Source organism: Harmonia axyridis, chromosome 7, assembly GCF_914767665.1.
Source record: "Harmonia axyridis chromosome 7, icHarAxyr1.1, whole genome shotgun sequence".
Taxonomy (NCBI): Eukaryota; Metazoa; Arthropoda; class Insecta; order Coleoptera; family Coccinellidae; genus Harmonia; species Harmonia axyridis.
Genome location: NC_059507.1, coordinates 37,075,545 through 37,090,348, shown reverse-complemented (window position 1 = coordinate 37,090,348; position 14,804 = coordinate 37,075,545). Strand labels below are relative to the sequence as shown.

The window sequence follows — 14,804 nt, the reverse complement described above, 5'->3', positions numbered from 1 at the left end:
TATGGCTAGTTACACACACGTTCCAGGAGAAAGATTAACAATTCGAATTCGGACTCTCCTGCTAATGGCCGTTTAAAATTTCACCTCAAACTATTCTAAACTTGAACCGAGATCCAATGACATATGGCCCGATAAATCCGAAAATAGCCAGAAGGAATATCCTGCGGTAACGACATATCACGCCGATATGCGGAGAGAAGTTACTGGGCGAATGCCAATTTAATATTCGCCAGTCGCCTAAAGAACGGGAGCGCCACGTGTGAGAAACGATCGGGATAGATAAGGGATGAACCATGAACCACCCTCTCCTCGGCACGAATACTATAAACAAAACCTACCTTTCCCGGACTGAAACGTGAGTTACCGCGCCGAAAGAAAGTGTCTGTACTAAAAGAAAGTTAGCTCACTATCTGATTCCAACGTCATCGCCTTAGACGTGAGAATCCATTGGCATAAAGGTAACTCGATAAATAAAGTTCAGAGACTGAGGAGTCGTCTAGGCTACGTTTTCACCGGCTCTTATCACATACATAGTAATGCATGCTCCAAAACCCGGGTTGAATACTGATTCAACTGTGGTCATCTTCCTCGAATCGATATAGTCTATCCAAGGGATTCTGATACAGAGAAGTTAGACTCGATAAACTGAAGGAAGTCCACCTAGCGTTTGCTCAAGAGCAAAAAAGGACCAAAGACTTGGTAACTGTTATACCATAAATCCCACTTCTTTGTTTCGGAGGTTTGTGTAGTCTTTAACAAGATCTCGATAGAATAGCATTTCGAGGAGAGCATACGAATTTCTCTCATTTCCTTGAATAACGCTCACTTTAGTTCAAGAGCTGAAAATTTATGAATACCTCTATGGAAAACATCATGAGATTGAATACAAATAGCGAGAATTCCTACTACCACACATATCTATCAAGATACCCCTTGCTACAACATCTATGTTAACTTCTTGGATTATCAAATCTTAACCTACAAGTATCCCAAAGCATTCTTACGACTGCCACATGTGCTGAATGAAGGACACTTCGGACGTATCGACAAGTCAATATATCATTCACACCACACTGATCAAAGCAGACCTGTGATCGCATACAAGTACATCAATAACGGTGGAAACAACAGAAAACGAAATACTAGAAACGCGACGAGCTTTCTAGAAGTACAAATGAAGAGTGAACTGACTCTACATAATCGGAAACATGTAGAAAGCATGCATGTCACATAAGAGGCAGCTACAAGATAACGTCAGCGCATTTTAACTGGCAATTAATCATCCTGAGTATCAAGCATTAATTCATCTGTTGCTACTGATGATTTAATAACACGTGATGCTGAAGTCGAGATGCTATTAATCCAGGAGATGCTTTGTGAGAGATGCATGCATAAATGCAGATTTCTCTCCTAATAACTGACCCCTGGAATGTAATGTCAATGATTGACACTTAATTGAATTATTTTCTTGGACTATTTCCATTTGGTTACTATAGTTCAGTTAGGGTATATTTCTAGATCGAAGAAATCGATGTGGGAGATTTTGTACACCTAATTTAGCTTGTGCCATTGTTCTTTGAAAACTAAAATTGGAAAACAAACAAAATATTTTAACGAATGCAAAATCGAGAAAAAATACTTTTACAATGATCCGGAGGAACAATACCATAAAACTACGCTGGGTGTCTTCGAGGAGCCAATATTATAGTCAGATGCTGCTTGGCAATGTCCACCGACCATAATTCAACAGAGCCGAGACTAAAGATCTGTCATTACCTCCAATGTATACGAACGCCTTTCATACGAATGCTGTGTGGGAGCCAGACAACAATGTTTTATGGAACCAATGCTGGTATTTCGTTTTCTCCCTCTTGCTGTTTTGGCCACGGAATAAATTAATTGCACGTTTGTACAACTGGGCGTCATAACACTCTCCCTATCTGGAATCACATGGTCTACATCATCTTGATGCTTCTACTTTATGAGGAATTGCCAAGGAGTGGGCATATTTATTCGCGTATCTCAGTACAATATGAGTTTGCGGACTGACTGCTATGGAATTTAATAGATACGTTTCAACAACGAGGATGACGCAAAGAAAATACATTCGAATTGTAAAAAATACAATCAATTACCAAATTCCCTTTTACGCCAGCGTTTGACTCTAACACTGTTTTCAAAATTATGGATCCACATAACATCAAACAAATTATTTGTTTCTTTTAACTGATTCTATCAAAACTCATAAACTATAACACCTAAAAAGTTTAAAGTCTCTTGAATGAAAGTTATTTTAATAATTGTCGAGAATTTGAACCATAAATAAAATTTATGTAAAAAAAATCGAACAAACAAAATATGCACGCTATTAGAACCTTCTGGCGCAATTTTAAGCGTAAATTTCGGCAGCCGTACCGTAAGCCGTTAAATCATAATGGCATCTCAAGTAGGAGCGCTTCGGGTACTGGAAAATTCATGACACCGAATCTGCGTTGTAAACGACGCTCAAGTTTTGAATATTACGGAATATCGATCGCACCTCGGATGGTAATCTAAACAATCTACATACATTTCGCACCTCAATTTATAAATATAAAATCGACTTTGCCTTTCCGTTCACAACTTGACCAATAGAGGTATATTCTCTGCTGCGAACCACCAATCACAACGTCAGAAAGCATCAAAGCCCACGTCAAGTTTATAAATCCAGTGTCAACGTTAAGTACGCACATAATCCAAACGGCCATAGAATGACAATAGAGCATGATTTTTTGACGTGGACTACAACGAAATGTCACGCTGATGGAATCCAACTCGGAATGGCCTTTTTATCGGGGGTCCAGCTTCCTCTTTCGTTATACATTTAATTCGTCTGGTTGATAAACAGATAAAACAACCCACATCCAATTCAGCTACATCCTTATTATGCATTTTGGCAGTGTCCCCTCTTTTAAGCATGCAAATTCTGTTACGTCTCACATTTGTGTACCTACGTGCCTAGAAATTTTCAGAGTTTTCCCCATAATGTTTTATATTCTATCCTCAAATACATTCGGAGGATATCTTTATGCTACAAATTTATCTATGATTGAAAAATCCATATGGAAATATGATTTATTGGTGAAGTAATTATCTACCAGATATATCGCTATCCCTTATTCTTGTCATTATAATGATTATTAGATCGACTTGAGAGGAATAAGATCAACACAGTTGCCTGTGAGACTGTGATGTTGCATACTAGTAACAAATGCATATTTATCAACTGAAGTCCAAGGAAAAAGGTTCTCAAGGCAGCATCTATCAGTAGGCTTCAAAGAACGATTCATTCAAAGCAAGGTTCATTAAGTCAACAAAACCTGATTAATAGATAAATTTGAGGTGATGAATGATGATAGAATAGATCTGTAGTGTTGGCGTGGGTGATGGCAGAAGTCGCCGGAAAGTTGATTGGATTGTTACGATTTTCTCAACTAAGAAGTTAATTGATTCGAATACTCCTCATCAGTCTTATAACTACAGATATTTCTCGTAGTCGATTTAACCGTAGTGGATTCCCGCCTCATCATTTCCTTAATTGATGGACGTGGTCCATTATTCTCTTTCTATTCACGGAGGTGTGTTTGGATCTGTTGGATCATCAAGCTGGTGAATCTGACGATTAGAAATGGCATTCATAAAAGGCAGAGGCAGCAGGTTTTTATGAGGAATGTTGCTTTGATCTGTCTTAATCTCATTATCGCTCAAAATTTTCTTCAAAAGGTTCAGAAAATACTTTTCTCTGATTTGTAATTGTTTTGTTCAAATGGGATAAATCATAAAATTCTTAGAATTTGTATTGCTAAGGGTATTAGAAAACCATTTCTTGCGAGCCCTTTCCCTTGTTCCAAGCAATTTTTTTGCTTGGAAATTGCAAAAATCTTCTGATTGAAGCACACGGTCGTATGTGAAACATCTGGTTGTTAACCTCCGTGAACTTCTCAACCAGCAGGTGAGCGCAGAGTATTTGTCTCAGCAGCGGTAATGAATTCGGGGAATTTCCCTTGAAATCCAGAGAGGATCACATTCATCTTGTAAATTGTTCAGGAAAATGGGGAGCTGGTATGTGGCGATATGTTTTCGAAACACTTTACATGCTGAATTACCTTCCTTATATATCGTTACACGGAGTTTCGGTTTTTTTGAAGGTGAAATATTCGGGATGCAGGCGGTTTCGAATACCTTTCCGTGCGAGGCCATTTTTTCGCGCTAACAGTGGGAATTTTTTGAAAAGGCTCCCTCGGTTCGCTCGGATGTATTTCGAGAGAAAATTGCAAATGTAGAATTCATATTCGTTAGATTAATAGTGTGGACTCTCCGAGAATCGATAACAATACCTTTGTTCATGTTGTATGAGGAAGGGTTTCTCCAATGAGAGGTCTCATTTCGAATAGCCCGCTATCTGGACAGCTGTCATCTTTTGACATTTGACAACTGAAGATACAGTTCGTAAGCTGTGATAATTAGATACTAATAAATTTTGGTACTTATTGATCCAATCTATAGCGAAGAGATTAATTGAGATTCGATAAACTGGTATAATCATCACAAATAGGAGGACTACAGCAAACAACTTGTATCTCGAAATCGAAGCCTTTGCGGGCTCATATTCATAGTACTTTTTTCTTTTGAAATCTGTAATTTTCCTTTGTACCTCCAATTTAGGAACACCCTCTATAGGGGTACCTTGTTTTCCTCACACCACTACTCAATAGTATCCGGCTGAAGTGACCAGATACCAGATACTCCTCTAATTTCCAACGACCTTCCAAAAATCAATGACAATCTCGACGATCACAATAGAGCTCAGCTAGCAGTCGAAACATTCATTCGATACCACGTTCCGATTTCGCCTCAAACGTAGAGAGCATCAATTAGAGCTCCGATGTCCGATTTCCAGATCCCGTCGTATGCCCAGCTATAAATCCGGCTGATTATTATGCACAGGTCAGCCATTTAAATGCGAAGAATGGAGCATTGAAACATTGTAACTATTTGGGCAGAACAAGGCTAACATATGTTCCTTTTGTGTGCGCACAAATTATTACCACGGCACGAAGATAATTTCCATTAAATGTTAATGATCCAATCCGATGTCACACAATTTAATCTCGTTGGGCACCTCACCACTTGTGCTTTGGCCAAAGTTTACATATATTTGACAACAAAGTAAGCCGCTACCGAAGGGTTTATGTTACCCACTGTGAATTGCTGCGGTTCCAATTCAATGAGCTAAAATAGCTGCCTTGCTCCCATTTGTTGGTGGTTTCAAAGATGACCAACGCTGCGCTGAACGAAATATAAAGGTATTCAATACAAAGTGAGTTCCTAGTATGGAACGCCTCAATTATCTCGAAAACGGTTTGCATGATTTCCATAGGTTTTGGTGTGCGATGATCTTGTGATTTGGCAGATATTATGGTGTTATTTACATTGCTATCAGATATAGTCAGATTTACATATTACCTTCGCCAAAGTTAAAATAATACAGATGCCTATGACTGCTAAATATGTTATATAAATTTCTAATTTTTCTACCACTCCTATGTGGACATACATTTAGAATGAAACAAATACCTAAAGATTATTCAAATTAAAAGAGTTTATGCAATCATAGCCATTTGGAGGTATTATTTTGAATAAGGCGAATATAATGTAAATAGTGTACAACTCCAAAATTATGGCAAAGTAGGATACATTCCATAAAATATATTCAGTATTTCCGAGATAAATAATGCGTTCCATTGTCCCCCAGGGATCAATTTTGGGTCCGATATTTTTCATATTGTTTATGAATGATATCTTCTACAACATAAATTCTGGTATGTGCAGCAGTTATGCTGATGATGTAGTGATTCTGAATAGGTCAGACAGTAGAAGTGATCTCAATGACAGAACGAGTGTTAGTGAAGTAGACGCACAAAGGTGGTTTTCTGCCAATGGATTACTGATGAATTCGAACAAAACTCAGAAGCTGGTGTTCACAAACAGGGAGCACACTGATTCATCATTGTTATATTTGGGACTAGAATTCCAACCGTCATTAAACTGGAGCAAGCATATAGACAACCTATGCAAGAAATTGTCTACTTCCATCTTCCTAATCAGAAGAATGAGACAAATAACAGACACCAACATCGCTAAGCTGACTTATTATTCAAGTTTCCACAGTGTGGCTACATATGGTATTCTGCTTTGGGGGCAATGTGCAGATTCTCAAAAAATTCTGTTGAAGCAGAAAAGTGCCATAAGGGCTATATATCAGATGAAGACCACAGACAGCTGCAGAGAAATTTTCAAGAGGGAGAGAATACTTACCATCACATCATATTTTATACTTACCTGCGTTAAATATGTTCACCAACACCGGAACAAATTCCCAAAAAATTCTTTCTATCATAATTACAATACCCGGGAAAAAAATAATTATGCTCTTCCGTACTCGAGAATAAAGAAAACGCAACAAGGTCCAAATCATACCTGCTTAAAACTTTACAATAAGCTTCCCAATGATATAAAAACGTCGAATCTTTCTGCGTTCATTAGAAAGGTGAAGAATTTGCTTTTAGAAAACACGATTTATAACTTGACCGAATTTTTAAACTGATTGTTTGTCATTGAGTGTTTATATATTTATTGCTGTGTTCACGTCTTTTACATATTATGTTAGTATATCTATATATTTGTGTATATATTTATCATCTCTTTTGACAGGCCATATAATATTTTAATGGCAAATATTTGTACATGTGTTTCTGTAGTTATAACATGTATAAATAAATTTATTATTATTATTATTATAACATTCACTGAATTTAGTCATTTAATGCCCATAAAATAGTTAAACATGATAATCATCAGAGGGTTTGAATACACGTCATTTCTCGACTTTGACACGAAACTAATAATGAAAATTTTCACACAGTTGCGAACAGTTTGTCAATATAATCGTAACAATCATAATAGATTCGCAGAGAATGATCACGTAAGGCAATATCGGTCGATTATTTATTAAACCCCCAGGAATACTGGCAGGAAAAATTTTCCCCAAAAGGTACAGAACAATGAATCATCCCGCAGTCTTCCATGCAGCCAAAGCGAATTACGTTCCTTACGGTCAGTTACCCCGATACAAAGGACTCGAAGGGAAAGTATACGCTCAGGGGTGGCTGGCCTAGTGGGCGAACCAACACACGTACAAAAACAGAGGAAAAATCCATTCGATACTTCATTAAACTACGGATGATTGATGACGGTAGCAATAGCTACTGACTATTTAGCTAATGGATGGAAATGATGGAGTCCACGGAAACAAGGGAAGTACGACTGAAAGTTCAATAACAATTTTGTTGGATTCGAAGTATATGGCCTTGTGCGGAGGGAAACTACCAGCTGCATAACAAATACGACAACAAAACTCAGTTCGTGATATCAAACTGGCTGTTTTAATGTGCTTGTTCCAATTCTTTATTTAATGATTAGTTCGACTCAATGATGAAGAATAGATGTCAGAATTAAGTCAGTCGTATCGGCCGATCTTCGTGTACACGATAACTCCCGAATGGGATGTACTAGAGACTTGAAATGATCAGGGTTGTTCAGTCTTCGTGATTTCAGATTTTCTATTTCCAAGTATCGAAAGTTACAACCAGAAATTCTGGTTGGCTCCCGGTTCCAAGCGCTCGGTAGATAAACACACACTGAACTCATGCATGATCTGCATATGTTACGCAATGCAAGTACAACATATTTCGTGGAAAGATTCAATATTTGGTTCATCTGCATTTCAAAAGCTTCCCTAAAAACCGCGTTTCGAGCTCGTTTACTCTAGGCAAAACACAAATGTTCCATTCGGCCTGAAGTTATAATCTCAGCGGATTTTATTTACCCAAATAATAATAATATGTATTCATATATGTAGCAATGCTTTTAATTGTACAAATTCGTACGAATGGCCACGTAATAGAAATAGCAAATAATGGAAATTCGAAAAGTTTGTTTTTTCCATCATCATCCTCATGATGTAACGTCGACTAATTGGTGTTTCTTTATTTCAGTTTTCTAATAATGCAACCGATGGAGAATCTGTTTGCTTGCAGGGACCAGACTGCTTCATGGTGAGTGACTATAGTTTTTTTTCTCGTCCGAAATTCAGAGCCAAAGCAGTATAATTAAATGTCTGCTATGAGGGACACTCAATTAAATAGGACATCTATGTGGGAGGTTGAAATGCATGTACGGGATGTCCCAAATTCGATGCTCACTTGAAGATTTTTTCTCCAAGTCTCATAGTTCTCGAAATGCTTTCAGAGAGCATCAAACTTGGGACACCCTGTAAGTTTCCATTTGAGATTGTGCATAGATATGGGCCGTATTATACGGAAAGAATTGTTTACCAAAGTATAGGCTACCGATAGGCTTTAGCGCTGTCCGATTAGGGGATAGCGATCGCGGTTATTTGTCTAATTGTGAAAATGACAGGTCTCTAAAGAAGGATAAGACCAATTGGTGTAATTTAACTTCAATCAACATGGACAGAGTCGCTTGGTAATACGAAAATAATGTAATGATAGTAATATCGAGTTGTCGGTCGGCACTTTTAGATTCTGAATGCACCTGGATAAGTTCGGTAGATAGAGGGCGTGGTCTATTCTTTGGTCTGTGATTCGATTGATGACTCTTTGACTAGATAGGTAGTGGTACGTATCGTTTTTCTAGTAGGCAAAATTTATTTCAGAAACCAAAGAAATTCTCCAAATACTTCGTATCATTATATTATTTTGAAACACCTTGTATAGTCTTCGTTCAAGTAGATAGATCATTCGAAAACAACTTAATAGTAGACAGCAGTAAGATGTAAACAAAATTTCAGATTTAATACAAAAAAAGTAGAAACAAATAAATTTTGAAGTTGCCTATGATTGAACTCATCAACGTTATAATTAGGAGTTGGAAAAAGTTGTTTTGTTTGAATGAACTTCCTACCTATAATAATAAATAGTTCTGAGTACTCACCGATGGAATTAGCTTTTCGTCATTATAAACTTCGATACTTTCTTTCTTCTTCGTTACTTTTAATTTTCATCATCACTGTTAGCAATTGGCTGATGAGACATCATAAATCTAAAACAAAAAACATATTTTAGCATCAACAACATTCGATAAATTAATCATAATGTCCAATAAAACTTGAAAACTATGAAAAATGTGCGTAAAATACCCTCAAAATAACTTTCTCGGGAAAAATTGATTGATTTATGTGAATCTCGTATTTTTACAAGTCTATGCTTAGCATAGACTTATAACCAACAATCATCGATTGAAAGGCGGAGTTTTTGGAATTTGATCTATGATCAAGAGCGTGGAAAATATTAAAACTATCGTTGTATTTCTGTTGTCATCGAATAATGTCATGAATATCAAATCGAATTTTAAATCATGTTTTCAGTAACCGAATTGCTGGATCGCAATAGATTCGAATAAAATGTCTGGAATATCTGGTGTATCCAAGATCTCTTTAAATAGATTAAGATATAAGTGAGGGCTTTTTTTCAGTTATCAGCTGTCTTATATTTGATTTGATTCAAAGGAGATTGGATCCTAGGTATCGAAAGAATTTTTCGAAATATTGATATGTTTCACCTGAAGAATATACCAACAATAATTGAAATCCAGACCAAGACATGGATAACTCAGTCTATCGATTGAACCAGTTTTCCTGTATGGGTCTCATTGACATGATATGCTTATGTCACAACCATCCAATCGTCCATTACATTTCATCAGGTCTCGTTTGATTCCAGCTTATGGACTAGTTTCTTTTAGTTTCATAGGCAAAGCCATTCGTCTGGCAAATGTCAGGGTTAACACGAACGTTTTGCAAGTTCGCGATGGTTTCAACTACCATCAGGTGAATAGAACACTTTGAATTCAATACGACAAGAAGTAGACTGACCTTATGCAATCGACACTCGAGTAAATTATCGAGAACGTATAACAAGAATGAATTCCATGGGTTCCGCTCTCCTCGTCCGTAATAACATGCTACCAGGTGTTCAATTAGACTAATTAAACAACTTAAATATAACCATTAACGTTAGCCTATGACTCTACCGTACCATTTTTTTTATCCATAACCGGTAGTAATCAATAGATCCTCGATGGTAGACATAAAGAGACGGTATCAGAAAAGATTGTGTTAAATGAATTTATCCCGAAGCTAATCAAATTATGGTGTGCAAGCGCAATTACGGAATCGTTTCGATGAGACTGCCCGCAGGCTTGCCCACATCCTTATCTTGATCTGGACCGACTACATGAAGGGTTGCTATAGAAAGATGGCAGGCAATTAGGGAAATTCCAATTCTTACTTGTACTTGAAGATCATCCTCAGAAATTTTATGAATGGAACCTACTTCATATTATAGTGATTTGGAAAAATTTGGATAAGAGTAGTATTATTGCTAGATCGCAATAGATTTGAATTGCTGGTGTGTCCAAGCCTTCTTGAAATAGATTAAGATCTGAGAGTGGGCTTTTCAGTTAATAGCACTATTCGATTTGATTCAATGGGGATTGAACAAACATCGAAAGGTATCGAACGAATTTTCCGAAATGCTTCAACTAGAGTATTAACCAACAATAATTGCTATGCTATGCGATATAGAGATCCTTTTTTTCGAAAGATATCTATAATCTGCTTTCTGATATCTTATTATTTCGAAAAAAAGAGATCGACAAGTCTTGTAGTTATTTTAAATAAAAAACCGTTGAAAGTACAGAAAAGCCTAAAGTCAGGTCATTAACCCAGCGTATGAAACAACAGCGATAAATCTGTACAGCCAGAAGCCTGTACTTCAATAAATTGCGCTTCGGACCTGAATACGTTCGGATATCACGTGAAAAATTAGATCAAACACAATCAATTCGCGGTTGGATCGTACACCGGTCGACCAAACCCGGCCGATAACTCTTGTTCGGCGAGGGGCGTCCGGAAACAAATTTCCTCTGGTCTCGAAGCATTCCGTTCTGCGAGCGACAGTAATAGTACTTTTGTCAGATATATTTTCCACTCCATATTAACGTCATAATTCACGCTGGCGCTTTTGGATTGTGTAACACGGAAGAATTTCTGATCTGCCGAAAATGCCGAATGATTTATTTGGACCTGATTGATTGAGTATTCCGAAATGCCGTTTTCCGTTTCGCTAATGACGTCGATGGTGCTACAAGTGATGTACAGGCTTGTTCGAGCAGTGACCGTGATTGACAAATGAAAAACGGGCAATCCTGATACCAAATCATTTTTTCAGACCAATAGATTTGAAATTATCATTCGGAATGGTTCAACATGTGGTTGTTATTTCTTAAGGGTTTTTCAATAAGAGTTTTCAATTTGATATAGAAAAGAGTAAATAGCTTCAAAAGTGACAGCTACCCAGATAGCGGGTTGTTCAGAATTAAACCTCTTATTGGAAAACCTTTATATATTTGTCCACGTCTCATTATTTATGACGGTGAATAGTGCCATTCTTTTCTTATGGAAATAACGTAGGAACTGGTGGTCGAGTGTGAAAGATCTACATGGTGGTGCACGCCCACTTGTACACATAGATAACAATCAGTTAGTGTATCTATCCATCATCAACGCCGCTTCTTTCTCAAGTGAAATAAGTTGATTTGTTCACAGTTCCGTTTATTTACGATTCTGCTGGTATCGTCAACAACGGCAGTTGGAGGGAATTATGCTGGTACCTATCCTTCCAGAAAAGAACCTTCAATCAGATCGTACTAAATCAGTACGTTTAGATGACTTTCATCAATGCTATCTTTGATTCTTGATCTCGTTTTACGATCTGATCCCTGGTCTTCCTGTGCGGTCTGAGCTGTAACGATCGATAGATCACATCGTTTTGAAGATGAGTTGTCTTTGTGAGCGGTTAATACCACGTATCGGGATTTCGGGCAATAATTTAAGTGATGAAATGTATTAATTTGGTCTGAGAGGCGCTATTTAAAATTAATAAATTATACTGCGGACGTAAAAGATGTTTTACGATGGCTGTTTATACAAGGTAATCCTTGAATAACTGGTAATACGGGCTTTCCAATAAGAGGTTTAATTTTCAAAATCACGCTATCTGAGCAGTTGTCACATTTGAAGCTGTCATCTTTAGACATTTGACAAATAAAAACTTAAAATATACTCGTTTTCCTTAATATCGAAATGAAACCTTTCATTGTAAAACCCTCCATTATGATAGGAAGTTGTTGACAATTAAGATGGGTAATACCGCTATGATTCCATCATAATCAAGATAACTCTCCGATCGATATACAAAGGGATCATTACTCTTTGCCTCCGTCTATGGGTGCCTAGGTTTGTTTTGTCTCGAATAAGATATGGAACAGTGAGGAATTTCGTTAGGTAATTACATCATGAAGCATCGCCAATAACTCTAGCAGTGTCTGCGCCGAGATCGAGATACGTTTGGTGAACTTGAGAGGGCAGACACGACCTATGGTTTATGCTCATCAAGTAGATCTGGATCTATGCAACACCACAGAGAAGACTTCTAGGTGGTGTCGATCTATCGCAGACTCGAGCCATTCCAATACTGTTACTTGGCAATCGCTTAGAAATACAAAGCTATTGTAGAGGGTCTTTATAATCGATTGTAACAAACTGGCGGCCTTTGAAATGTTCTTTAACACTTTTCACTAATACTGATAATCAGTCTATATAATAACAGGTTTTAATTGACAATTTAAATTGTATACTATCAATTATTACTCGAATTTTGTGATGTCTCTGACACCGAATGTGGGATAATAAATTTTCCTTCTCGAGATTTCTGTTCTATAGCAGTCCTGAAGCGAAGGCTAATATTTTTTAAGTTTATGACTTTATTATGCTCGGTAGTCTTGTTTACATCTGGATGTTTTCGGATAAGTTGGTATCCAATTAATCTTCAATTTCAAATCGGTAAAAAGTTCCATTTTATTATTTTAGATTTGTTTGTGTCTCAATACGTGTAACCCTCCGAAATTAAAACTAATAAAAAAAACGCGAATCGATTCGAAAGTAACAATCTTTCAGTAGTCTAAATTCGAAAGATATTTATGCTGCAATCGAGAATTGGGGAGCGAACTCTTCACACTTTCATCTCATCCAATTTGGAGGAGTGTTTTCGGGAGAAAAACAGCGTGAATCTAGATGAGGCATTGTCACAAACAACTCGTAAACTTTGACAGTTTTGCCAAACGTCGATGACTGGTAATTAAATTAGAACGCTCGCTTCGTTATTTCCAGTATCTCTGTGAAGATGAAATCGTAAAGAGTAGTACAACACTAATTTACGTCTCGTTCTGTTTTTTCAAAGCAATATCATCGACGAACGAGGACGTCGAATACTAATTGGAGACGAAGAGATATTTTGAAGTTGGTTTTGCCATAGAAATAGGTAGTTTCAACTTCTCATTTGGAATTATAAAAGAATAAAGATTTCGACATTTTTGCAAGGTATTAATTTGAATCCAGCGAATTAATATAGTTATTATTATCGATTAATTTAACAATATTTTTTCTTGAATGTGAATCCCTGTATAATATTTGAATTTTGATAACAAAGTACCTACACCACTCTAGTCAGTGTCACAATTTCCTTACACTTGCTATCATATTTGATAAAAACATTCGTCTGAGGTAAATATTTTCATATTCGTTGAATAACTTTTGCAATCCGTTATTTTTCATTTCATCGGATTGATGAAGTGTTATCATCAATCCAATATTTACTTTGGATATGTGGTGAGAAACTAACTATACGATTAATACTAGTCGTTTATAATTGACCAAAATGAAATATTTCTCTGTCAACTTTGAGCTAAAATAGTTGAAGTATCTATCTTAATTTGAGAGACTGAAATTTATTCCTAGCTGGGGGGTATATTTGAGATGGTGCCTGATAATCCCTCTATATATCACGATGAAGCAGACAAATTGCCCGTTTTGAAGGACGACCACCAGAAAGTATAAACAAAAATAATGTGAACCCCATGTAAACGTTCTTACAAAAGAACACCTACAGATAGATGAATAGACCTCACTCCGTGGCTTCGTTTTTATTTCCCCCAAAGACTGAAATTAACGGCTGGTCAGCAGAGGTCGCAGAGGGTGGTAGAAACAAGAGATTTCCCTTGAGTCAACCCCATAAAGATGTCACCCCCGTCCTAAGACAAATTACCTATATGCTGAAAGGGATACACATATGGCACCTCCGCAATAATGTCAAATTGTACGAAATTTATGTTAGGGAGTAAAGTTTAAAGGATGTCCCCATCGACAAATATCGTAAAATTTGTTGTGAACGTTGATTTATAGGAAATGGAAGATCCCACGTCGGACTATACTACCGGAAACGGGTATATTTCATAACCTAACTCGATTTTTTGGATTTATACGGCGTGTCGTGTCAACGTCTAGTTGTACAAGGGGTTGAACATAAATTCTCCAGGGATATTTCACACCAGTTGCGTTATTTGAACGTCGAATTCATAAACTGGACTGATAATCCGTTGCTGCGTAATTTATAGCTATTTCCATCGATTCCGAATAATAAAGGGTTTTCCAATGACAGGTCTCATTTTGATATTCAAAAAAAAAACGAGTTATGCTTCAGAAAAATCAATGGATGTTTGTTTCATTTTGAAGTGGAAAGTTGCACATTTGCAAAACTCAAAAACTACACGAATTATATCTTTAA

At 36.9% G+C, this 14,804-nt stretch overlaps 1 protein-coding gene across 2 annotated transcripts in view; it reads left to right on the top strand.

The window, feature by feature from the left end:
* Nucleotides 1-14,804, top strand: part of LOC123684111 — a 55,118-nt gene that overhangs the window by 15,970 nt on the left and 24,344 nt on the right. For both annotated transcript variants that reach the window (XM_045623238.1, XM_045623237.1), the window contains exon 2: nucleotides 8,097-8,156. In XM_045623238.1, coding sequence (XP_045479194.1) covers nucleotides 8,154-8,156 — 3 coding nt within the window. In that variant the 5' untranslated portion in view covers nucleotides 8,097-8,153. The remainder of the gene's footprint in view (nucleotides 1-8,096; nucleotides 8,157-14,804) is intronic.